Source organism: Sorex fumeus, unplaced genomic scaffold (assembly GCF_029834395.1).
Source record: "Sorex fumeus unplaced genomic scaffold, SorFum_2.1 ptg000013l, whole genome shotgun sequence".
NCBI classification, from domain to species: domain Eukaryota; kingdom Metazoa; phylum Chordata; class Mammalia; order Eulipotyphla; family Soricidae; genus Sorex; species Sorex fumeus.
In genome coordinates, this window is record NW_026606070.1 from 31,144,960 (window position 1) to 31,170,519 (window position 25,560).

General features: G+C 52.5%; 1 protein-coding gene across 1 annotated transcript in view; it reads left to right on the forward strand.

Annotated features, from left to right (window-relative positions):
* Positions 1-1,033: 1,033 nt before the first annotated feature.
* The window catches only part of USP46 (ubiquitin specific peptidase 46), a 52,216-nt gene continuing 27,689 nt past the window's right edge, over positions 1,034-25,560 (forward strand). The window contains exon 1 of the mRNA XM_056111286.1: positions 1,034-1,212. Within this exon, the coding sequence (XP_055967261.1) occupies positions 1,177-1,212 (36 nt within the window). The 5' untranslated portion in view covers positions 1,034-1,176. The remainder of the gene's footprint in view (positions 1,213-25,560) is intronic.

The window sequence follows — 25,560 nt, forward strand, 5'->3', positions numbered from 1 at the left end:
TGGTGGGGCACCCTGGCGATGCTCTGGGGCTACTCGTGGCTTTGCACTTAGGGATGACTCCTGGCAGAGCTTGGGGTGTGTGTGTGTGCGCGCACGTGTGCGTGTGTTGTGCATGTGTATGTGTGTGTGTGTGGGGGGGTACTCCGGCAGTGCTTGATGCTCTGGGGCTACTTGTGGCTCTGCACTTAGGAATGACTCCTGGCAGAGCTTGGTGTGTGTGTGTCTGTGTGTGTCTGTGTGTGCGGGGGCACCCTGGCGATGTTCTGGGGCTACTCGTGGCTCTGCACTTAGGGATGACTCCTGGCAGAGCTTGGTGTGTGTGTGTGTGTGTGTGTGTGTGTGTGTGTGTGTGTGCAGGGGTACACTGTCGATGCTCTGGGGCTACTCGTGGCTCTGCACTTAGAGATGACTCCTGGCAGAGCTTGGGATGTGTGTGTGTGTGTGAGTGCGTGTGTGTGCGCATGCGTGTGTTGTGCATATGTGTGTGTGTGTGTGCAGGGGTACACTGTCGATGCTCTGGGGCTACTCGTGGCTCTGCACTTAGGAATGACTCCAGGCAGAGTTTGGAGTGTGTGTGTGTGTGTGTGTGTGTGTGAGAGCAGGGGCACACACGCGATGTTCTGGGGCTACTCATGGCTCTGCACTTTAGGAATGACTCCTGGCAGAGCTTGGGGAGTGTGTGCGTGTGCGCGTGTGTGAGCGCGCGCCCGTGTGAGTGCGTGTGTGTGCGAGTGCGTGTGTGGTGCATATATATATATGTGTGTGTGTGTGGGGGGGTTCCCCGGCGATGCTCTGGGGCTACCCGTGGCTCTGCACTTAGGAATGACTCCTGGCAGAGCTTGGGGTGTGTGTGCGTGTGTGCGCGTGTAGGAGCGCGCGCGAGTGCGTGTTGTGTGTGTGTGCGCGCGTGTGTGCGCGGAGGGGTGGGCACCATGGGGTGCGGGGGCCGGAGCCCAGCCGGCCCGCCGCCCCCGCCCCCGCGGCCCGGGGAGTTGGCGCGCGAGGCCCCTCCCCGCGCGCGCGCGGCCCCGCCCCCGCCGCGGCCCAGGCTCCCCCGCTCCGCTCTCCCCGCCCCTCGGCCCGCCCGCCCGCCCGCCGGCCTCCGCCACCATGGCCAGCGCGGCCCTCACCCCGTAAAGATGGCGCTGCGGGACGGCCGCGAGCACCGCTAGCCCCATGACTGTCCGCAACATCGCCTCCATCTGTAATATGGTGAGTGGCCGCGGCGCGGGCCGGGGCGGCCGCCCGAGCTCGGCCCGCGGCCGCCCCGCTCCGGCCCGCGCCCGCGCCCGCGCCCGCCCTGGGCAGCGTCGCCGCGGCCTGCGGGGAGCCGGTCGGGGGCGGGGGTGGGGGTGGGAGGGAGCAGCGCGGCGCGGGGGTCCCCGCTGCGGGGGGGGGCCGGGGCCGGGGCCGGGGTCGGGGTCTGGGTCTGGGGGCTCGGGGGCGCCGCCGTCGGGAGCCGGGGGCCCTCCGGGGCGGAGCGGGCACTTGTTATCGGTGGCCGTCCGGAGGGCGCGGCCGGCCGGAGGCGTGGAGGAGGAGGAGGAGGAGGAAAAGGAGGAGGAAGAGGAGGAGGAGGAGGAGGAGGAATAAGAGGAGGAGGTGTGCGGCGCCCCCCCCGCCCGGGCTGCGAGGACCCTGGCGAGCCAGGTGGGCGTGCCCGCCGCTGCCCGGGGGACCTCTCCCGCTCGGGCCGGCGCGTGGGTCCGGGGACAGGGCGGCCCGTGGAACTTGGGCTTCTGGCATTGCCGAACGTCCTTCGCAGTTTGTGTCGGAATCGCCTCCAACTCTCTCCCCGCCCCCCCTCCACCCCCTTCCTCCCCGGATTTGCACCTTGCTGGCATCCTGCTTGCTCCCCACCCCCCAACCTTCTCTGAGTAAGGCACTGCCCCCCTGGGCAGCGTGGGAGGGTGTGAGCTGGACCTTCCTTCACTCTCCAGCCATCGCTTGCCTCCCCCCTCCCTCCCCTCCCGTCTGAAAATGCCTCAAACAACCCCCACCCCCGCTGCTGAAATCGTGTTCCAGTCCTGTCCTTTTGGGGGATGCTATGCTCCTAATTCAGTCCTCGGAAGGGATCCAGAGGAGCCTTGATGCAAAAGCCCTGGCGGCAGGTGGGGGTGGTGGGTAAGGGGATCCGCTGCCCTTTCTCCATCTCAGCTGTGTGTGTGCGTTTTTTTTTTTTTCGTTCTCCTGCCCTGCATTCTGGGGCACAAGAGGAACACAGGGCACAGGAGCACTCCCGAGCCGAATGTAAGCTCCAGGCTGGCACGGTCAGCCAGCCTGGGTGTTCGCCCCAGCTGGACGACAGCCCACGCCCAGGCTGCCCGGAGCTGGAACAAGCCCGGGGAGGTGGGAGCTCCTGGAGAGATTTCCCCGTTGCCTCTCTTCCTCTCGCAGACCAAGGGTGCTGTGCTGCTGGGCGTAGGGAGAGAAGGTCAAGCCTCGCTCCTCGGTTCCTCTCTAGGCTCCCGCCAGCTGCTCCGTGTGTGTGTGTGTGTGTGGGGGGGAACCCTGCAGGGCACACCGTGAATGTCATGGTACCGGGCATCAGGCTGGTCCCGCATGTGGTTGGTGCCACCTCTTGTCCTTGTTGGGAACTTGAGAGCTGGTGTGTCCCAAGAGGTAGCAGACCCTCTGCCTTTCTCTTCCTCCTCTGTCCCAGGTGGGGCTCTGGGCACGTCTGGGCGGACTGTCACAGCCTGTTTATGGTCAGATTCAGCCACTTGGACTCAGGCTGGGTTGGACCCAGGTGGGGTGGGGGGCAAGGGGACGGGGGAAGGGGAGCAGACCAGGACGGTGGCCGGCTGTAGAGTCATCCCTCATGTGGTGTCCCCCCCAACAACCCCCCTTCTCCCACCCCAGTATGTGGTTCAGGATCCTTGCACAGGTAAAGTGAGGAATTATTCACAAGTAGAGTTGTTTCGCCAGGGGTGGGGGGGAGGGGAACATGAGCGCTGGTGCTGCTGGGTGCTCTAAGATTGGATCCTTCACAGCCCCAATAATCAGGTAATTTCCTGTTCTTTCACTCCCCCCCCCCCCCCTTTTTGCATCACACTCAGTGATGCCCAGGGGTTTCTCCTGGCTCTGTACTCAGGAAACCATATGGGATGCCGGATAATGGAACCTGGGTCGGATGATGGAACCTGGGTCAGTCGTCTGCACGGCAAAAACCCTACCTGCGGCACTATTGCTCAAGGGAGCATCTTGAACCCTGTAGTATTTCTGGTCCCAGGACACTGTGATTTGAGTGATTGATGACAAGTTGGGGCTTAGTCGGACATCTTGGCTCAAGGATTTGCTTTTTTGGTGGTTTTGGTTTTGTTATTGTGACCCATCTAGCAGTGCTCAGGGCTTACTCCTGGCTCTATGTGCAGGGTTCACTCCTGAACATAGCTTGGGGGGGACCCAATGGGGTGCCAAGGATCAGACTTCCATGTAAGGCAAGTACCCTTCCCCACTGTACTATCGTTCCAGCCCCTACCGACTTGCTTTTTGCCCTTGAACTAGCTGCCCTTTATCTTTACTTGCTTTCTCTCCAAAAGGGGCAGAGTGGTTCCTTTTGCCTAGGCCTTGGGTATTAAGTGGGTTAACCGGGCTCCAGGACTGCAGAAGTGCCCTGGGAGTGTAAGCTGTATTACAGGCATCGGCTTTCTCATTATGGGGCCACCTTCCAATTGTTCAGAGGACAATGGAAACGGTGCCATCTTGGACCTGCGGGCAGCAGCCGGCCCACAGCCCACATGCTCACTTATGCAAACCCAGCTGAGTGGCTGTGCAGGAGGCTGGGTGGGAATCCCTCACCCGCCCCACCCACCGGGCGATGCAGGTCATCCCTGCCACTCCCGCCCTCACTTCCCAGAGCAGTTCTGTGCTCCTGACCAGACCTCAGCCTTCACCGCGACTCCTCTTTAGAGCCTTCTTCTCTTGGTGATGAATTGCTTCCAGGTACGTCTTCTGGGGTGTCTCCTCATGGTGGGGTTCCTCCACAGCGCTCACGGATCCTTCCACTCTGACTCCAGTTGCTCTCAGCTGGGTCTGAGCATTGGCAGTAAGAGCACATAGGGGTGATGGCATTATTCACGTATTTTATGCACTGGTCAGTGTTGGGGTGTGCGGGGCCCCTCCCGGCAGAGCTTGGCATGGAGTGGCAGAGGGAACACCAGAGAGACACACACCCATCAGTGCCACGGGTCAGACTTTGGGCCCGGGTTGTGTTGGGCATGTCCTTTACCTCTTGAACTGTCTCCTTGGTCCTGCAGTACTTTTTTTTTTTTAAAGGATGGTTGTTTGGCCTATTTTAAATTGGCTGATATGTCCAGAAAGACATTAGATCGTCCTTCTAGGTGGGACTAAGGCAAACCAGGAAAAAGCCCTGAAAAGCAGATTTATTTCCTTCACCAGACAAGAATCCAGCAAAGCAGAAACAGAACTGGCAGCACGTGACTGAGAAATAAATCCCCATCTTTTCTCCCACTCCTGGTGCCAGCTTTAGACACAGAAGTCTTGGAAAGTATTCACCGCCCCCCCACCCCCCCACCTCTCCGCAGCCACCCCTGATGTTTTACGGCCCATTGGATGTTGAATTTTACTTGCATGTGAATTTCTGCCACGGTGATTCTTGATCAACTGGCTTGGGGCATGTCAGCTTAGCCACATAAGCAAGCCTGGTCCAGAGATAGTAAAGCTTGTTTGGCTGGTGTGTTGTAATTTTCATAAAGCCCTGCCTGCAACCAAGCAGGAGGAAATGTCCCTTGTTTTTAATTCTCTGATTTTTTTGTCCTGGGCTTAACATCCGCCGTGTGCTCCGTGGGCCCACGAATGGAAGGAAGGGTCTCTGGGGGTCAGTTTTCAAAAACTGAAGTTTTTTTTTTTTTTCCTGGAGCTGGAGGTTATTTTCTGAACAGGAAGCGTGTGTTAGCACAAACCCAGTAGACCTTCCCCCCCCACGTGACTGTACAGATGCAAAGTGCCGTGGAGCAGCTGCTCCGCTTCGAGTCCCGTGGGGTGGATCCGGCGGGACGTTGTCGCCGAGAGAAATGCCATGTGTCACCGAAAAGGATCAGTCCGTTCTGTGCCCAGATAGGGTCAGTTTGTCAGTGCGGGCCCATCCTTACGTGCGTGCCGGGGCTTGGCTGAGTGTGTGAGCTGCGCCTGCCCCTTCTCCTCCCCTTGGAGCCTGGGGTTTCTTCTGGGGGCTGGGGGGCACACCAGGGGTGGGACGGAGTGGCTCTGAGCAGAGTGACAGGCGTGCTGGGAAAGGGCACGCAGCCTCGGCACGCCGTGGGGCAGACACCCCGAGTGTGGCAGGCGTTGGCTGCTTTCTGACAGAATACTCGCGCTTGACACAGGTTTGACAGTTCTCTGCTGTCTCTGAGGGCTTGATTATAGTCAGTGTCACAGAGAGTGTCACGGAGTCTGTGCCATCAGGAGTCTAATGGCACCTTTGGACACGTTGTCGTTCTTGGAATCTTCATTTTTTCATAACTTACAAAACTGAGAGATACTCTTTCTCACGCCGCCCCGAAAGAGCATCTTACGAGAACTCCTGCAACAGAGCGCTCCTTCCCTGCTTTAATTTTCTTTCTTTTCTTCCTTCTGGGCCGGAACACCTGGCAGTCTTCAAGGACACAATTTTGGCTCTGTGTTCAGGAGCCACACGCCTAGTGGTGTGGCAGGATTCAAACCCAGGTCCTGGCTGCAGGCACCTGCTAGGCAAGTGCATTAGCCTCTGTACTAGCTCTCTCAGTCCTTAAGTCATTTTTGATTTGTCATGGTAACCCCCCCCCCCCACGTTTTTTCTTTTCTTTTATTTTTTTGCCTTTCTGAGGGTCAAATCCAGTGATGCTCAGGAGTTAGTTACTCCTGTATCTGTACTCAGGAATTACTCCTGGCGGTGCTTGAGGGGGGGGGGGGGGGGGCGGGACCATCAGGGTTGACTGTGTACAGCCCTGTCTGCTGTACTCTCATTCTGGCCCCAACTTTTTTCTTTGTCTTCTCCCTCCCTCTTTTCTTTTCTTTCCTTTCTTTCTTTCTTTCTTTCTTTCTTTCTTTCTTTCTTTCCTTCCTTCCTTCTCTTTCTTTCTTTCTTTCTTTCTTTCTTTCTTTCTTTCTTTCTTTCTTTCTTTCTTTCTTTCCTCCCTCCCTCCCTCCCTCCCTCCCTCCCTTCCTCCCTCCCTCTCTTCCTCCCTCCCTCTCTTTCTCTTCTCTTTCTTTCTTTCTTTCTTTCTTTCTTTCTTTCTTTCTTTCTTCCTTCCTTCCCTCCCTCCCTCCCTCCCTCCCTCCCTCCCTCCCTCCCTCCTTCCTTCCTTCCTTCCTTCCTTCCTTCCTTCCTTCCTTCCTTCCTCACTGTGAATTAAAAAGCTACAAAGATATTTAGGATTGAGTTCCAGTCTTATATTATTCCAACACCAATCCCTTCACCAGTGCCCATTACCCCCCACCAATATAAAACTGCCATTTCTTTGGTCATCCTGAATTTTTTAGTGAGAAACATTTTCTGAGTCTTCATAAAATCTACATTTCTTACCTCACAACCTTTTGAGTACCTACTTCCCTTGTTTAACACTGTGGAGCTTGCCAGATAGTGTTCTATATTTTTGGTGGGGATGGAGGATTGGATGATGCCTGGTAGTGCTCAGGGCTTACTCTTGGCTCTGTGCTCAGGGATCACTCCTGGCGGTGCTCAGGGGTACCGGAGATTGAACCGGGGTGGGCCTTGTATGTGTGGGGCAGCTGTCTTAACCCCTGCCCTATATCTTGGTCCCCCCCCCCGTAAGTAACCTTTTGATAGTCATGGATTCAGCTCGGGTGTATGGGAAGAACTAAAGTCACTTTCATGTGAAAGGAAAGTAAAAGTAACAAAAGTGAACAAAACGAGATGATTTAAAAACATTTTTTATTTATTATTTTTTAGAAACTAGATGATTCTTTAGGTAATGTCACTGAGAGTGTCTTGGAGTCTGTGTTGTCAGGAGTCTAATGGCACCTTCGGACCCGACCTTGGAATCTTCATTTTTATCAGATGTTACTCTTGTAGGTTAATTACTTACCTGAGGCAAATGTGAGAAGAGTGGAAAGTAATGTTTTGGTGATTGAAAAGTATGTGAATCTCTGTTAATTTGGAAGAAGCGGTAACTTGCATCTTGCCCGGCTACTGTTACTTATGCTTCACATTGAAAACGGTTTACAGGGCTCTAACAGCTTAAAAGGGTTCAAGTGTTGTGTGAGAATTTACTGGGATTGTTGACAGAGTTCAGAAATTGCAGTCTAGGGTGGGTAGGTTGAAGTTTAAGAGAAAAATTATGTTTTGTTTCTCCCCCCATCCCCCTCGACCTCTTAGTTCTCATAAGTAGGATTTGTGTTTGGTCAGGGCCTGACAATTACACACAGGTTTTGCTAGGGTCCTTCCCCCTAACCACCTACACACACACACACACACACACACACACACACACACACACACACACACCCCACATGCATTGGACTTCTAGAGTAAAACATAGTTGCTTGCCAATATTTTAGTTACAATTAAAGATTATTTTTGTCCCTTTTTATTTTTTGGGGGGTGGGTACCACCTGGTGATGCTAAATAGTTACTCCTGGCTCTGCACTCAGGAATTACTCCGGGCAGTTCTGGGGGACCATATGGGATGCCGGGGATGGAACCTGGGTCGGCTGCTTGCAAGGCAAACACCCTACCCTTTGTACTATCGCTCCAACTCCAACTCCACAATTGTAGATTTTAATACTATATTTCTATGTATCATATATCAATTTGATGTTCTCCCATATCACCCAAAGAATAAGGAACCTATTTATTTTCCACTAATCCAGAATGTTGGTGTATTTGGGCTGTAATTGAAAAGAACCGAAGTTCTGATTTCTTAGCAGTTAAGAGAGAACAAGAGACGTGTCTCTGGTTTGGATGTCTGCCTCCCCCCACCTCCTGCCCCCATGCTGATCTGTCTCTAGTTTATTGGAATGAGGTCGTCAGAAAGGTTTCTCTTGGGATCTTAACCGTATCTTTAGCGCGCCCATGGAAGTAGCCCGAAGTGAGCTGGGAGAACTGTCACCCTCTTCACAGGAGGCTGTGTGTGGGGGTGCTCCTCTGCAGTGCTCCAGAGCCCGTGTCATGCAGGGGACCCAACCTGGAGCCCAGAGCACGGACTTTCTTCTCAGCCCCCAGGATGGTGTCCTTTCGTGGAGTTGACTTCTCTGACCAAAACTAACCTTAATAATAATAAAAAGATAAAATAAAAAATAGACCTCTGATAATAAAACCTTCTACTGTGAGGGAAACCATGTAGTTTTAGAAGTTGCTGATCGTTCTGCTTGCTGGTCCCCCCCCCCCCCCCCCCCCGTAGTGCTCAGAGCTTACTCCTGACTCTGTACTCAGGGCTCACTCCATATAGGATGCCGGGAATGGGACTCGGGTTGGCCCCATGTGAGGCAAGTTCCTTAATCCCTGCCTTCTCTCTCCAAGAGAGGTGTTTGTGCTAACTGGGGCCCTGAAGACTTCGGGGATGTTTGTGTTTTGGGAAGATGGTTCAGGATGTGGTGCTGGCCTGAGTCCTCTCCAGGGCTTCTGAGAAGGATATTCCTCTGTGGTCCACCTGAAGAGTGCCTGTGGGTGGGGGATCCCTGAGGCTCCTCCACCCACTGGGGGGATTCATTTTCCACTTCTCCCACAAATGCTTTAAAGTAGCTCATGTTTGGGGCGCTTTTTCTGAGTGGTGGTAAATTTCAGGCCTCCAGGAAACAGGATAATAGAATGAATATTCATGTGTCCACCACCCTGTGAGGAAATAAAATATTGCGATAGATTTGAAACCTGGGCACCCTTCTCTGTCTCCTTGTCTCCCCCTCCAGGGACTGATTTTGAGTTATGTGGTGTGTGCATTCACAGGCCACGTGTAGCATGTTTTAAACATGCTCAGGGATGCCAAACAAGCTCTTCTCCGTTTACCTGAGACACGTCTCATTCCATGTCACTTGAATGGCTGTCTAATGTGCCGTCAAGAATGACCACAGCATATTCCTGCGTTGTTGATGGTCACTCAGATTTGTAGTGGTGTGTGTGGTCCATTCCACAATGATGATCAACTTTGAACTTGGCTCCTGTGTATGTGTCTATTTCAAGTTTCTCTCTGTTTCCTTTCCCCCCCTCCCCTCCCCACCCTGCTTTGGTATCACACAGTGATGCTCTTGGCTCTGCACTCAGGGATCAATCCTGTCAGGGTGCGGGGGACCTTATAAGTGCCAGGGATCAAACCTGGGCCCGCCACGTGCAAGGAAAATGCCCTTCCCGCTGTACTATCGCCCTGGCCTCTCCCTCTGGTTTTCTTGGTGGGAAATGGCCCCGTCAGAGGAAAGCAGGTGTCCTGGCCGTGGGGACCTCACTGGGTTTGTCCTACCCAGCAGGGCTGTCGAGTTCCAGCTGCTCCCTGGCCTGCAGACTCCGGGTCTCCTGGGACTGAAGGTCTTTGCCAGCCTGAGAAGAGGTGTGAAATGGTACCTCTGTGGTTTAAAGTGCACACGTTCTTGTCCCTTAGGGAGGTTTGAGCCTCTCTGAAGGGACTGATTGTGCTGGATGGGTGTAAATCAGGGGTAGGGAGTGGTGGGGGGCTTGGGGGAGGTGGCCTGCAAGTCAGGCCTGCAGCGCTGATTGTGTCTGAAAACTGGGATAAGGAGCATCAACAGGGAAAGTCAGGGAGGCCCGGCAAAAAGTCGAGAAAGGTTGGCGTGGAAAGGAAGCCTGAGGTGGAAGGGAACGCTGTGCTGGCAGGACGAAGGGCCGTTCACAGGGGTGGAGGAGATCTCTCGCGCATCGGGTGAATGCCAGTGTTTCCGGGCTTGCCAGCCTCCCGCCTCAGGTTACCTGGTTGTTACTTTGCTTAATTAAAACCGACTTGGCGGGGGGAGGGGGGAGGGTCCTTCCAGTGAGAATGACCAGGCGGAACCTGGCACGTTTTCTTTGTCTACCTGGGTGTACCTTTGTCTACCTGAAGTTCTTCAGAGAAGGCAATTGTGAAATGACATTCTTCCTGGAACGTGTTTCTTGGTGTTTACATCCCGGGGCTAGGAACCCCTGTGATGGGAGCCTGCTTGTGCATGGGATTACAGTTTGCCCTGTAATCCAGAACATTCCCCGAGCTTTAGTTTTCCAAACACGATGAACATGGCCTTATGGAATGCTGAAATGTATAGCTTTAAAGATGCTAGCAACTTGCTTTAGAAATAAGGGTACTTAGCGGGTTCTTTGGGGATATGAAGAATGGCTAACTTCTTTTATTATGAGTTAAGACTCTGGGATACTACCCCGGACCGCTAGAACAGGTTTTTTGGGGGAGGGGGTGGGCCACAACCTGACATTGCTCGGGGCTTGCTCAGTAATGGCTTCCGATATGGGGTGCCAGAGATTGAACCCTGGCCATCCACATGCAAGGCAAGTGCCGTACCTGCTGTATCTCACCAGCCTTCTACCCCCAGACGTTTTGATTTAGTGGCCCTACAGTCTGCATGTTAGCTATTTTCTCCTCCCTCTCACTCCACTGAGTGAGCACCATACGCAAGAAGTATACTGCCTGCCTTGGTGCATAACTTTGGCCGCCTTATCAAACTAAAAGATACTATTCATAGAAATTACCTGACACATAGCACTGTAGCACTGTCCTCCCGTTGTTCATCGATTTGCTCGAGCGGGCCCAGGAACGTCTTCATTTTGAGACTTGCTGTTACTGTGTTTGGCATATTGAATACGTCACGGGTAGCTTGCCAGGCTTTGCTGTACGGGCAAGGTACTCTTGGTAGCTTGCTGGGCTCTTCGATAGGAGCGGAGGAGTCGAACCCGGCTCGGCCAGGCTGGCTCCGCACAAGGCAAATCCCCTACCGCTGTGCTATCTATCGCTCCAGCCCCTGACACATGAGACTGGTTTTTGTTTGTTTTGGGGCCATACGCAGTGGTGCGCAGGACTTAGTCCTGGCTCTGTGCTCAGGGATCACTCCAGATGGTGCTCAGGAGAACAGTTGGGTGCTGGGGGTCAGATATGGACTGGCTGTGCACAAGGTAAGCACCCACCTGCTGTCCTATCACTCCGACCCCGAGAGAGCTTAAGTGTGCGGGAAACTATTTCATACAGGGAGACAGCTTCAAGAGTCAGAGATCGTCACCATTCTGTTGTGAATTTTTTGATTTTTAAATAGCTAGGTTTTTATTACGTTATGCTGCTATCCCTCTCGGAGAGCCTGGCAAGCTACTGAGAGTATTTCGCCCACACGGCAGAGCCTGGCAAGCTACCTGTGGCGTACTCGATATGCCAAAAACAGTAACAATGATGGTCCTCATTCCCCTGACCCTGAAAGAGCCCCCAGTATGCCATCGGGCTACACTAGCACGTGACAGGGACGAATGGAGATGTTCCTGGTGCCCGCTCGAGCAAATCGATGAATGACCACAGGATGACACTGACAGTGACAGTGACAGTGATGCTCCTAGAAAAGGTGTTCCAAGCCCTGACTTTGGGTCACAATTACCTGATGAGAAATGTCAGCATCTCCCAGCCCAGCAAGTCATTTAGTTTATGTGACCTTTTAGGTGGTACAGGTAAAAGTTACTCAAGATTTTTGCTTTAGACATAATTGCTCGAAAGCCTGCTAGGGTATTTGCCGAACATGTCCTTATACTTTCCTTTCATATTCATGAATGTAGAAATTGGTGTTTGCTTGTTGTGATGAAAGATGAGTTTTTTTTTTTATTTTTGTTTTTGTTTTTGGCAGTTGTCTTTCCTCCCTGCTCATCAATTCCACTTAAGGTTACACTGACATATGATCTAGTGTCTTCTTGCTAACTGCTCTGTAACTGTTCTTTGACTTAGCCATAATTTATTCAGTCCTTCATTTAGGGTCCATGGGGTAGGCTCTCTGATCTGCAAACCAGACTCTTATTAAAGTGTGTGTGGCATGTGTGTATGTGTACGTTTTTGTGTGTGTTTTGGGGGGATGCTTCTAGAATGTCCAGGGATTATCAGATAAACTAGATTATGGTCACTTGATTTTTTTCCCCCACTGCCGGGAGCTTTGTTTAGAGGGGACTGGGGAGACGTTCACGTCTTGTGGCACCCATCTGAGGCTCCAGGCTTGTCCCTCTTTGCCTCTCTGGTCCCCTCCTCTGGTGCCCCACTCTTGGGATTTGGGAGAAGCTTTCTGGCACCTCCCTTCATGGTCGTGGTTGGTGGTTCCTGGTTGGTTCCTCCAGCGGGCGGCCCTTTGGGCTGGGTGGGCCCTCGGTCCTGTCCTGGAGCTCTGCGGCTCACCCCCTACTCCTCCAGCTCCTGGGACATGGGGCAGGTGGGTCTGTGGGCTGAGGGCTCAGGGGGAGGAGGAGGGGAGCAGACTCTCCCCTCGCGAGCTGATTGTGGTCTCCCCAGCAAAAGAAGGAAGGAGCTGTGCTTTCCCACCGGGTCTGCCTGGGGGCTGCAGCGCGGGGTGGGGGTGGGTAGCTTTGTGATGCCACTCAGGAGATGGGTTTCCTCTCCCTGAAACTGAGGGTGCATCCAGTAAGCAGCGAACGTCCCCTTTTATCCTAGCTCTTCCACAGATGTTCCTGACACTGCAGACACACCAAGTAGCTTATCCAAACTCATTTCTTTTTTTATTATTATTTTTTTCTTTTTTGGGGTCACACCCAGTGACGCTCAGGGGTTACTCCTGGCTCTGCACTCAGGAATTACTTCTGGCAGTGCTTGGGGGAACCATATGGGAATATTAGAGATTGAACCTGGGTCATCAGCGTGCAAGGCAAACACCCTCCCTGCTGTACTTTTTTTTTTTTCTTCACTTTTTGGGTCACACCTGGCGATGCATAGGGGTTACCTCCTGGCTTTGCACTCAGGAATTACTCCTGTCAGTGCTCGGGGGACCATATGGGATGCTGGGGATCGAATCCGGGTTGGCCTCATGCAAGGCAAACGCCCTACCGGCTGTATCACTCCAGCTCCCTGCTATACTATTGCTCCGGCCCCACTCTTTTTTTCTTTTTATTATTTTATTGTTGTTTTGGGGTCACAGCTGGCGGTGCTTAGGGCTTACTCCTGGCACCCTGCGGAACGAATGTAGTGTCAAGGATTGAATTGGGGGTCAGCCGCAAACCAGGCAAGTGCCTCCTTATCCCTGCACTGTCTCTCTGGCTCCTATTGATTTGCTCTAAATTTTCATTTCAGTCCTTGTGGTCCACAGGTCTGTCAGTGATAGGGTTCATACATATAACATTGTAACACCCCTGGCCTTCACCTAGAGTGTGTTTCCCCCCACCAGTGTCTCAGGGCGTCTCCCCTCTGTGGTAAGCTCAGTTCTGTAGATCAGCTCACAGATTCTGTCGTGTCACACCGTGCTTGCGGGTGGAGCGATAGTACAGCGGGTAGGGTATTTGCCTTGTAGACACTAAACCAGGGTTCACTCCCCAGCATCCCATATGGTCCCCGGAGCACCAAGCACTGTCAGGAGTAATTCCTGTGTGCAGAGCCAGGAGGAAGCCCTGAGCATTGCCAGTGTGGCCCCAAAACAAAACAAAAGTAAAGAAAGGAAAAAAGAAACAGAAACATTGTGTGTCTCTCCCTCCTACCCCTACTGGCTTCTTCCAGCCTTGGCAGGGCTGGTCACCTCACTCCCACTTGGTTGTGGGCATCCCCGGCTGGGCCCTGTCTTCCTGTCCTGATGCTCCATCCCTGCTTGCAGGGGACCAGCCCTCATGCAGTGGCCGTGCCCAGGGCTCCAGCCTGCTCTGGGGACTGTGCTTGGAGGAGGAGCCCCCGAGCTCCGGGCTGAGGTGCCTGTGTGCCGCTGGGGCAGCCTTGGGCGCTGGGACAGCGGTGGGCAGCACTGGTGTCCATCCAGGCCTGGCACTTGCTCTGTTGCTGGGCCACAGCCCTGGCTCTGTTTCCTTCCTTTCTAGATTTTTTTTTTTTTAAAGAAAAGAGGTCCTAGGAATCCATGTGGAAAAAATTGGAAGCGGAGGTGCCAGTGCAGTAGTGCAGGGGGTAGGGCATTAGCCCAGCTCGTGGCCGACCCAGGTTCGATCTAGGGTTTGATCCAGGGTTTGAACCATACGGTCCCCTGAGCACAGAACCAAGAGTCAGTGCCCTGAACTCACCCTGTGTGCTGCCCTCCCCTCCCCGCCAATAATCACTTAATCACTTAACTTCCCGTTAGTCATCGATTTGCTCGAGCGGGCGCCAGTAACGTCTCCATTTGTCCCTGTCGCGTGCTAGTGTAGCCCAATGGCATCTGTTCGCTCTGGGAACATGAAGAGCCTCAAACCTATCGTTCATGATCTTGACGAAGAAGTCTGACCATCTGGTAGGTGGGCGGCCACGCGGTCTTTTGACATCCCGTGGAATCCAGTCAGTAACATCTCTAGTCCAACGGTCGTCTTTAAATCTCATTACGTGACCAGCCCATCTGATTTTCGACACCTTGGCAAATGAGACAGCGTCCCTGATCCTTGATCGTCGACGGATGTCAGAACTCCGGATTCGTTCTCTCATTTGAGTGAAACGTGATATTCCAAGCATAGCTCTTTCTATTCTTCTTTGGGAGACCTGAATAGCGTTCTCATCTTGTTTGCGTAGGGCCCAGGTCTCTGAGGCATATGTTAATGCAGGAAGAACAGTGGAATCAAAGAGATGTGCCCGGAGCCGGAGGTTCTTCGTCCTCTTAGCTATTTCTTCGACGTTCTTGAAGGCGTTCCAAGCCGCTCTCTTCCTCCTGCGCATTGTTGGGGTCGGGAGATACTACAGTGGGTAGGGTAGGGCACATGCCTGGCCCGGCACCTGGCACCATGTGGTCCCTCGAGCGTTTACTGGGTGGCCCCAGCACTGCTGACCGCCCCAGAACGGCCCAGCAGCATTGGGTTCTTGGGCCCTAGGCCTGAACCACTTGCCAGCTGGGCCAAGAAGTGGTGGTGTGGCTCCCAGGCCTCTTAAGTACCCAGCCCAGTAAAGAAGGATATTGGAAACTTTAGAGGAATATGGGAGAAAAAAAAAATCCTTCACATGGTGATTTTGTTGTTTCATGGGGGTTCCCCCCTTGGGTGTGCTACCCCCTGCTCGGTGCTGTGGCTGTGCTGATGGGCTGTTTCTCTGGCCCAGCCACTCGTCTCAGGCATTGGTTAGTCCTTGCAGTTTTGTGGCTTCCATTCAGGGTCACACTTAGACACGTGCCGAGCATGCTGATGTGGTTTTCCTCCTGGTTTTGAAACACTCGGGTCGTGCGTGTAGCATCCCCTGACCTGCTCCTGCCTGCCCCTGACTGTTCCGGTCCCGGGGTGAGTCCGCCCTAGTGCCCAGCGCAAACTCATGCCTTTTTCATGACGGTGCAATGTTCAGTTGCCTGAACGTATTGGCTTACTTAACCAGGCCCCTACTCTCATGGGTGCGTAGTAGTTTTTCAGCTTTGAGTTTTCTAACTGGGGGCTCCTGGCCAAGCCTTGCTTCCTCCCCCACACCCACTTTATTTCTGCCCCTGTCGATGCTGCTGGGGTGACCAGGGGTGGTCTGCATGCATGGGGCTCACCTGACTGCACGTCTAGTGGATGGTCTTTGTACCTGAGCTCAGTCGGGCGCTGGGGAGCTGCTCTTCTGTGTGTGGGGCTCCTGTATGTTTTGGTTTTTGTTTGTTTGGGGGCCTCGTCCAGTGATGCTCAGGGCTTAACTTCTGTCTCTGCACTCAGCAATCACTCCTGGCAGGGCTCAAGGAACCATATGGGATGCTGGGGATGAAATTGGGGTTTGCCACATGCCGTACTATGGTTCCAGCCCCTTGCACTTTTTTTTTTTTTGGCTTTTTTGCTTTTTGGGCCACACCCAGCGATGCACAGGGGTTACTCCTGGCTCTGCACTCAGGAATCACTCCTGGTGGTGCTTGAGGGACCATATGGGATACTGGGGATCGAACCCGGGTCAGCTATGTGCAAGGCAAACGCCCTACCGCTCTGGCCCTACATATCTTTTGAGTTGCGCTCCTCCCTAGGGGGTTGTGCCCTTTAGTTGTGCTGGCACACAGCTGGTGCATGACTAGAATTTGCTAGTGATGTTGGGTTGACAGACAACAGGGCTGCCCGGTATGAACAGCTTGCAGCGGGGTACAGGGCTGGGATGGGGGTGCACTCATGACCTCATGTTTGCCAGTCCACACCTTGCCTTGCCTATGTGGTTGTTGTATTTGGTTTGGTTTTTGAGCCACACCTGGTGGTACTCAGGGGTACCCGCTCCTGGCGCTAGGCTTAGAGATCACTCCTGGCGGTGGTGCTCAGGGATGGAACTCGTGTCTGCCACATGCAAAACAAGCACCTTATCTATCTCCTGTACAGTCTCTTTGGCCCCACCTTGTTGGGAGTGTACCTGTCAGCAGACTTCCTAGAAATGGTTTTGCATTGATAATATCCACCAACCAAAGGTGTGTCTTGTTGTCTGTACAGTCCTGCTAAAGTAGACACTATCCAAAAACCCTTTTGATCTTTGCCAGTTGAAGAGAAGGTGCTGTCTTAGAATGAAAACACCATTCCAAACCACACTATATTGTAGTTTGCCTTTTTTTTTTTTTAAATTAGTAGCTGGAGCCACCATTTACACATTGAAGAAAGGGATGCACAGTTGCACTCTCATGGTTTTGCTCTGGGCAATTATTTCCAAAGTCTGTAAGGAAGGGCCCGTTTTATTTTTATTTTCAATCTGTTACAGGCTGATATTTTTGTGTCATATTATAAAAAGTTATCAGCAGAATGGAATAAAATCCCCGAAGATAGATGACACGCATCCCAATTTCTTTTATTACCAAGCTCAGCGGATGCAGAATGACTCCATCCATTCCATTCACTCGGCCCCCTTTAGGTCTCTGAACTGTGCCCCTGAGAGGATGCTAACACTGGGCACCCGTAGCATCCCCCGACCAGCCTTTTCTTCATCTCATTTCCCCCATTGCCTCTCCCTTTTGGGAGGCCAGATCAAAAAGCCAAAAAGCGCAGACTTGTTTTGCATCTTACAGTCTCTGCATTGCAGGGGGCTTCCGTTCCATTCGTTCCATTCGAGTCAAATCTCTCCATGGAGGCAGAGCTGGGCCCAAGTTTCCAAGGGCAGGGGCGCCGGGCAGTGCATCCCCATTGTCTGCCCAGCTCTGGCTTTGTAATGCCAAGAACCTTGACCCTGACCGGCTGTGTCAAGGCTGGGGGAGAGGGCAGAGAGCACTCTAGTCAGATGTGCAGTGTGGGGCACTCTGGGAACTAGGTAGGAGTTCAAGGCGCCTTTCTGGGGACTGCTGGGAAAGGGATCTGGGTGAGGCAGGCGCCTGAAGCCCCCCGAACAGAGTGGGCTCCTTGGCAGCGTCGTAGGACACCGGCCTGGGAAGGGAGCTCCTGCTTCTGGCTCTCTAGCAGTTCAGCGGGCGTGGCTGGAGATCTTCTCTCTGTTGAAGATCTGCTTCAGCTGGTTGCCCGTTCAGCCCGTTCAGCCCGGCAGCCTGGCTTCTGTTTTTGAGCCGAAGTGTTTGCTTTCTCGTGGGAAGCTTCTGCTGTGGGGAGGGTCTGGTGACCCTCAAACGTCCCATTCTGGAATGACTTGGAAGATGATGCTACCCTTGGGTGACATTTTTTCCCTCCCAGCTGATACTGCTGCTGCCTTTGCAAAAAAAAAAAAAAATTATTGTAGTTTAGGTAAGATGGTTACAATAGTGTTAACTTACTGGTATTTATGTACAGTTACTGAAACCCCTCCCCCCCAATTAACGCACAGCCCCCCTCTCCTGCCCTCTCCCCACACTCTTCACCTCTGTTTTCTGGTCCCCTCCATCCCGCCCTCCCTGCTCCCTCACCTTTCCCTCCCCCACATTTCCCTCCCCCGCCCCGAAACCCCTTTTGTGATCCTAGGTCAGGGCTTGTCATTGCTCAGTGCTGTTTCCTTGTTTTTCCTCTGTGTTCCACAGAGGAGTGAGATCATCTGTATTCTTCTTTCATCCTCTGACTCATTTCACTTAGCACCATGCCCTCCAGTTCCAGCCACACTGCAGAGAACTGCGTGATTTCATCTTTTCCTCAAGCTGTGTAGTATTCCATTCTGTGTATGTTTACCACAGCTTCTTTTTATCTTTCTTCTCTCTCTCTCTTTCTTTCTCTTTCTCTCTCTTCTTTCCCTCCCTCCCTCCCTTCCTTCATTTCTTTCTGCCGTACCAGTACTCAGGGCTTCCTCCTAACTCTGCTCTCAGGAATTACTCCTGACAGGCTTGGGAGACCGTAGGGAGTTCTGGGAAGTGAACCTGGGTCTGCTGCTCATAAGGCAACCCCCCTACCCTCTGTACTAATGCTCTGGCCCTTTAGTTTTCGATTTTGGGTTTTTGATCCACACCCAGCAGTGCTCAGGGATCATTCCTGGCAGGGTTCCGGGGACCATGAGGGATGCCTGGGATCCAACCCGGATCAGTTTGTGCAAGGCAATTGTCCTGCTGTCCTGCACTTCGGGCCCTGATCTGTGTACCTGTTTTATGTATCACTGTCCCCCGGGTCATGTGAAGTTTTCTCGGGTGACAAGGGGCCGCACGAGGCAAAGCTGCAGGAACCCTCGTTTTGTGGAGAAGCACAGATGGAGATGCGATGTTCTCTGGACAAGGGACGCGCGCTGCCTGCTCTCCCTGGTGTTCCAGGTTCATTCCACTCGGCACATCGATTAGGAGCCTTTTTTTAGCCAGATGTTCGGGCGGTTCTTGGCAAACAAAGTGAGGTCATCCATGTCCTTAGACAGCCTGTGGCTTAGTGGAGGGGTCGGCAGACTGTGCATTAAAGGGCTAGGTGGTAAATATTTTACATCGTATGCCCTAAAGTCTGTTGCAACGACTTCTTTCTGCCTCTTGTAATTGTGAAAGGGACCGCATTAAGGAGTGGCAGGGCTGTGTTCCAATAAAACTTTATTCACATCACCAGTTAGTGGGCCAGATTGAACTACAAACAAACTGTCATTTGCAAAACTTTGAACCTGTGGGATGGTAAATATTTATGTTGTTACAAATTGCTGCAAGTGCTGTGAAGTGTTTTACTGGATTATTGAAAGTGTCAGGCCAGTCACTTTGAAGAGGGCCCTTGAAACCCTATGGTGAGGAAGAGAGGCTGGCCAGAGCAGGAGGACTAGAAGTGGACAGGGAGCTGGCTGTCTGCATTTCTGTCTTTTTTTTTTTTTTTGCTTTTTGGGTCATACCTGGCGATGCACAGGGGTTACTCCTGGCTCTGCACTCAGGAGTTACTCCTGGCAGTGCTCAGGGGACCATGTGGGATGCTGGGAATCGAACCCAGGTCAGCTGCATGCAAGGCAGACGCCCTACCTACTGTGCTATCTCTCCAGCCATGCATTTCTGTCTTTTAGAGGCACAACAGGTATTGAACCAGATTTCTTTCTTTCTTTTTTTTTTTTTTTTTGCTTTTTGGGTCACACCTAGTGATGCTCAGGGCTTACTCCTGGTTCTGCACTCTGGAATTCACTCCTGGCAGTGCTGGGGGACCATATGGGATGCTGGGCATCGAACCTGGGTCAGCTGCGTGCAAAGCAAATGCCCTACCTGCTGCACTATAGCTCTGCCCCCAGCCAGTTTTCTTTGTCTTGATAGATGGTAATTTTTCCTGTAATATATGGCAAGCTACCCATGACGAATTTGATATGCAAAACACAGTAACAATTGTCACAATGGAGATGTTACTGGGCCCGCTGGAGCAAATCGATGAACAACGGGAGGACAGTAACAGTGATATAAATCATTGTTGTTACCCTCCCCCCCTCCCAAATCTCACACCCTGAGATGAGCTTACTAATTTATAGCAGTGAACACATTTCATTCTGTATACTTCTGGGAGGACCTTCCTCCTTTGTTCTGTTATATATTTTTTTATGTTTTACTGTTATCAGTGTTTATCTCAAAGTTGAGAAGTTAGATAAATAAGATGAAACATTGATGCACTATTAGGTATAAATGACCAGCGTCCTGGAACTAATTGCTACATGGTGATGCTCTCTCCTCTTTCTGCCTCTAAAGCTCGCTCTAGCTTTCCTCTTGAGGACATTTCATGCTTCTTCTGATTCTAATTGCATTTTTACATTCTCTTTAAACAGGTGGTGGTACTCTGGGAGACTTGACAGGAAAAAGATACACATTTTCTTCCTTCTGGGGCATTTTGAGGCATGCCTCAGAGGTGAGGGTTTGCCTTTACGTATATTAGTGACCCTTTTAGTTTTTTTCACTCGAGCATCCTGTTATTCGTCGATTGCCTGGAGCAGGCCCCAGTAAAGTCTCTTTCATCCTAGCCCTGAGATTATATTGAAGGCTCTTTAGGAGAATGAGACCCATCATTGTTACTGGTATTTGGCATATTTGGTACACCACGGGGAGTTTGCCAGACTCTGCCCTGTGGGCAGGCTACATTCGATAGCCTGCAAGTTTGTCCAAAGTAGGAATGAGATAATAAGATGTCATGAAAAGATGTCCTGATAAGATGTCACGTGGCCGCGTATGCGGCCGCGCAGTTCCGGGAGCTGGATTTTATAATCTCTGAGTCTTGGCCGTTGATGGGATTACACGGCGCCAGGGGGCCAGGTGGTGGGTGTGACCCCCGCCTACTGGAATTTGGAGGATCTGGGTGGAGGATGCCCGGCCCCAATCCGAGTAGGCTTGGAGGTCTCGGCCCCGGAACCCGCGTGGCTTTGTCCCTCTGCCAGTACCTTCATGTGTGCGGAGAGTGGTCTCAGCATGGTGGTGGCTGGTCCTGGAGGTCTTCGGCTACCGGAGCCCTGGTTGGGGCGGGGAGGAAAGCTCAACCCATTCCCCTCACTGGTGGCAAAAAAATCTTCCGTTTTGTTTTGGGGCCACACTTGAAAGCACTGGGAGGTGCTCCTGGCATGGTTCTGGGGGACCATATGGTGCCCGAGATTGAACCTGGGGCAGTGAATTTCATGGGATGCATGAGCTGCAGCCCTTTGAGCCCTCTCCCTAGCTCTTTTATTTTGTGTGTGTACCTGTGTGTGTGTGTGGGGGGGGGGAGGTGTCTTCCAGAAGTGCTCAGGAGTCCTTGTACTTATTTATTTTGATTTTTGAGGTCATACCCAGTGAGGTTCAGGGATTGTTCCTGGTGGAGCTCGGGAAACCATACGGGATGCCAGGGCTGGAACCCGACTCCGAGTATATCCTCCCACCTGGCAAAGGTTTGCCTTCTTTTCCCTGTTCTCCTTCAGGAAGCCATTCTAGCATGTTTTCCTTATAAGTGGCTTTAAAGCGTGCCTTAAAAATGCCTTCCTGCACCCGGGCTTTGGCAACGATGACTCATTCCTGCCCGGTGGGTGTTTGTTTTCTGTTTGGGTAGCACCCCTCGGCAGTACTGAATTGCTTTCAGAAGTACTTTGAAGAGCTAACATTACAGCCTGGGTGTTGGAAGTTGGCCCAGCCCAGATTCTATTTTTAATAAAGCGCGGTGCTGCATTGTTTTTCAGGGGCTGCCATGCATGTGCAGCTGTATCCAGATCTATATTTGTATGCATTTTGCCGATGGAAGTGAGGAGTCCGAGCTTCTCCTGGCCCCTGCAGAGAAGCCTTTCCTGCCACTCCCGACTCCTCATGGGCAGAAGGAAGAAGCGAGGTGTGTGCTTTGGGCCCGCTCTTCAGGACAGTCCCTGCTCGCTCTTTAATCACGCTTTCCCCCATGAATAGATGCTCTGAGTGTGGAGAAGAGAATCTGAAAAGCGTTTGATGAGCCGAGGAGCTGGCTCAAAGGGCTGGAGCATGTGCTTTGCACGAGGGAGCGTGGGTTGGACCCTGGTCCTGCTTTTGCCTTCGACCACCACCCAGAGTCCCCTCACTTTTCCTGCCAGGAAAAGAAAAGGAGAAGCATTTGGTGGCTTCCTCACCCACCCACTCCTAGGCGAGCGCCAGTGGCCTGTCTTACTGATTTTTTTTTTCTTTTTGGGTCACACCCGGCGATGCTCTGGGGTTACTCCTGGCTCATGCACTCAGGAATTACTGCTGATAGTGCTCGGGGAACCCTATGGGATGCTGGGAATCAAACCTGGGTCGGCCACATGCAAGGCAAACGCCCTACCCGCTGTACTATTGCTCCAGCCTCCCATCTTACTGATTTTTTTATTTTTTTTTTAATCTTTATTAGTGAGACTTAAGTGTGCCTACAGGGACAGTTGTTCAGACGTAGGTGTTGGGTGTAGGTGTTGGGTCTGCTCTCTATCCATGGACTTCTCTCTTCCATGCCCTCAACTACCAGCACGAAGCAGGGCTCAGGGTTTGGATGGAAGATGGGGGATGGGGGACCATATGGTGCCTTTTTATTTATTTATTTATTTTTATTTTGAAAGAGTGTTTTGGGGACTGGAGAAATAGTACAGTGGATAGGGTGCTTGCCTTGCATATGGCTGACCCTGCAATCCCATATGGTCCCCTGAGCACTGCCAGGAGTAATACTTGAGTGCAGAGTCAGGAGTAACCCCCAAAACGAAAGAGAACAAAATAATGAATAAACACTGTATCTTGAACAGAGTTTTCAGAGTTGGACCTGCAGGACCAGACTTGTTTTAAACCACTCCCTGCCATCCTGTGCAATGGATTGCCATAATGATTTTCCAGTTCAAGTGATTTCTTACCTTTCTTTTTTTTTTTTTCCTGTAACAAATCTTGCTTGTGAGGTGGGCTGAGAGGTGGGCTCTTGTCTGTACCCTGGATATCCACCTCCTGTTTCTCATGTCACTGGGCCAGGGCTGCTCAGGTACTGGCAGCCCCTACACGCCCAGGGACTGGGCTTGATGTCGGCCTGCGGGCTGGAGGAAGGAACTGACGTGTGTAGTCATCGGAAAGCCGGGGCCCTCCCCGTCCTGTCTGCTTTTCCCCAGCAGAAGCTTTTCTTGATGGTGGGAGTTCGGGTGGCTGTTTTGGCCCCGGAGATTAGAAGTGGCTTCTTGCCTGTGAGGGAGCCCCAGGGGCACAGGGGCCTCGAGTCCCAGATAAGGCAGAGCTGCCCTGTCACACGAATGCCTCTTTCTCTGCAACGTCTGCTGAAGGAGGGAACCGGGCTTCCGCCTTGTTAATGCCATGCATCAGTTATTTGGGTCTTTATTCCCGTCTCTGTGTGCTGCTGTCTGTGTACACAGGCAGAACCAATTGCTCAAAGTGGAAGGCATTGAAGGATCGGCTCCTTTAGGATTCTAATTCATGCCACCTAATTGGGTACTAAGTACCCAGCCCCATCATTGTCGTCATTGTCATCATCATCATCAGCAGCATCATCCTCATCATCTCCATCATTCGGGAACACTCCACTTGGTGTCGGTGTCCTTTTATCCCAGAGATTCACGTTTAACGTTGAATTCCAGAATCCATTCCACACGCGCCAGAGTTCACATTCGTAGAAAATGTGAAGGAAGACTTGGGTTTTGGGTTTCAGTTACTAGTGACGTTCTGTGGCTGCAGGGAGCAGTTTCTAGAGTGTGTGTTTACGGAAGGGGAGGGAGAACGGGGCGTGGAGGGCCCCCCCCCCCCCCCGCTGGACAGTAGAGGGAAAGTAGCCCTGTCCATGCGTCCATCCGTCCATCTGCCTGAACCTGTGTGCACCCATCTACTCGTCCACCTATGCTCCGTCTGTCCACCCGTCCACCCCTATGTTAATCTGTCATCATTTGTCTCTCCGTCCCTCTGTCTGTCCCCAACAACCTGTCCAACAGACCCTGTGTTCAGCAGGTGTTAGGACTTGACTTGATGCTGACCTCCGAGGAGAGGGCGCTGTCGAAGCAGAGCTGTCACACTGTTTGTTCCATGAGGCGTGCAGATGGGACCACAGTTAATAGTCCCATAAGAATAACTGGGATAAATACTATAAAGACATACCAGACACCGTGAGTGGCAGGGGAAGGTTGTGTCTGGTGTGCCTTCAGTTTCTCTTGTTGCTAGAAAAATGTGGCCACAGGGCCAAAGAGATGGTGCAGGGCTTAAGGTCAGCTTGCCTTGCGTGCCGCTGACCCCAGTTTGAGTCCCCAGCACTACACAGGGGGTCCCCTCTCCCCCATCGCCCAGTCTTTCGGGAGTTCCCTCCTGCTGGGGCTCAGGGGACCGTGTGGTGCCAGGGATTGGACCCCGCCTCCTGTGTGCAGGGCGTGTGCTCCAGTCCTGTGAGCTGAATCTCCAGCTCTGTCACGTGGTGATTTTATTTTATTTTTATTTATTTATTTTTACGATTTTTGTACATTTTATTTTCAAAAAGTAGTTCCCAATAGTTCATTACAGGTAATATTCAAACACCCACTCCACCAGCAAGCATCTTCCCACAACAATAAAAGGGAAGTGTGTGAAGGTTGTTGTATTTCATTCTGGAGCCCTTTAAGCCCATGTATAAGAGAATACAAGGAAGTATGTTAAAACCAAACAAATGTGTGCGACTTTAGGTGCATCAGTGGGCTAGAGCATAAGAGGTCGTGCTTCAGGAAATACTGCATTGCTCTCTTCCGGGAGTTTTATTTTTTAGTCTCTAGATCTTGGCCATTGTTGATGAGATTACATGGCACGGGTTGGGGCGGGGGGCAGTTTGTGGGTGTGACTGCCAAGCTACTGGAAAACTGGGGATCTGGGTGGAGGAAGCCCAGTCCCAGTCCAAGCAGGCTTGGAGATCTCAGCCACGGGTCCTGCATACCCAGGTTCCTTCCTCTGTTGGCACTCTCATGGATGAGGCTTGTTCGAACATGTGGAGAGTGACCTTGAGCATGGCTGCGTCTGGGTTCTGGAGGTTTTCTCATGATGATTTTAGAGCAGATCTGATTTTGAAGAAGGCCTTGGTAGCTGGTGTGTATAGTACACATTTCTGAATAGTTTTGGGGCCCTTAGACTAGATGCCCGAAAGTGCGATTGCTGGGTCATAGGGAAGCAAGTTTTTTGAGAAGTGTCCAATTTATTTTCCGAAAAGGTTGAGCCCGTTGACATTCCCATCAGCAGTCAATGGGGGTCCTTCCCCTCCCTCACTCCTGCCACAGCCCTGCGAGCACTGGTTGTTCTTTGTGATATGAGCTCATTGGTCAACGCTGGTCACCAACAAGGTCAACCGTTGGGTGGAGGGAACATAAAGGTTGTGTTTGGGGTGAGGGGCGGGGGGACGAAGGCAGCTCGGGTTCAGGAGAAGGAAAGGAGCTCTGGGTTGGTGCCTCTGCATGTTGAGGGCTTCTGAGCCGGGCTGTCCATGTGATGTGACCCTATCTGCCGAGCTCAGAGGCCAGTGTCTGGGCTGCCTCTCCAGCCAGGACTGAGGTGGGCGGGGCCCCTGGGGGCTTGCTGCCTGGTGCCCGGTGATTCTGGGGGTCTCTGCCTGGGGAGTGGGTGCTGGCTGAGCCCCCGAAGGGCAGTAGTGGGGCGGGCTTCCTTGCGTGAGCAGTGTTCATGCTTCATCAGAGGTGAAGTCGGGGGTGGAACCTGGACAGGGCAGGCTCTGCAGAAGTGCCGAGCAGGGGTGGGGCAGAGGTGTCCGAAGGAGTCATTCCTGCGGGCTGGACCCTGCCG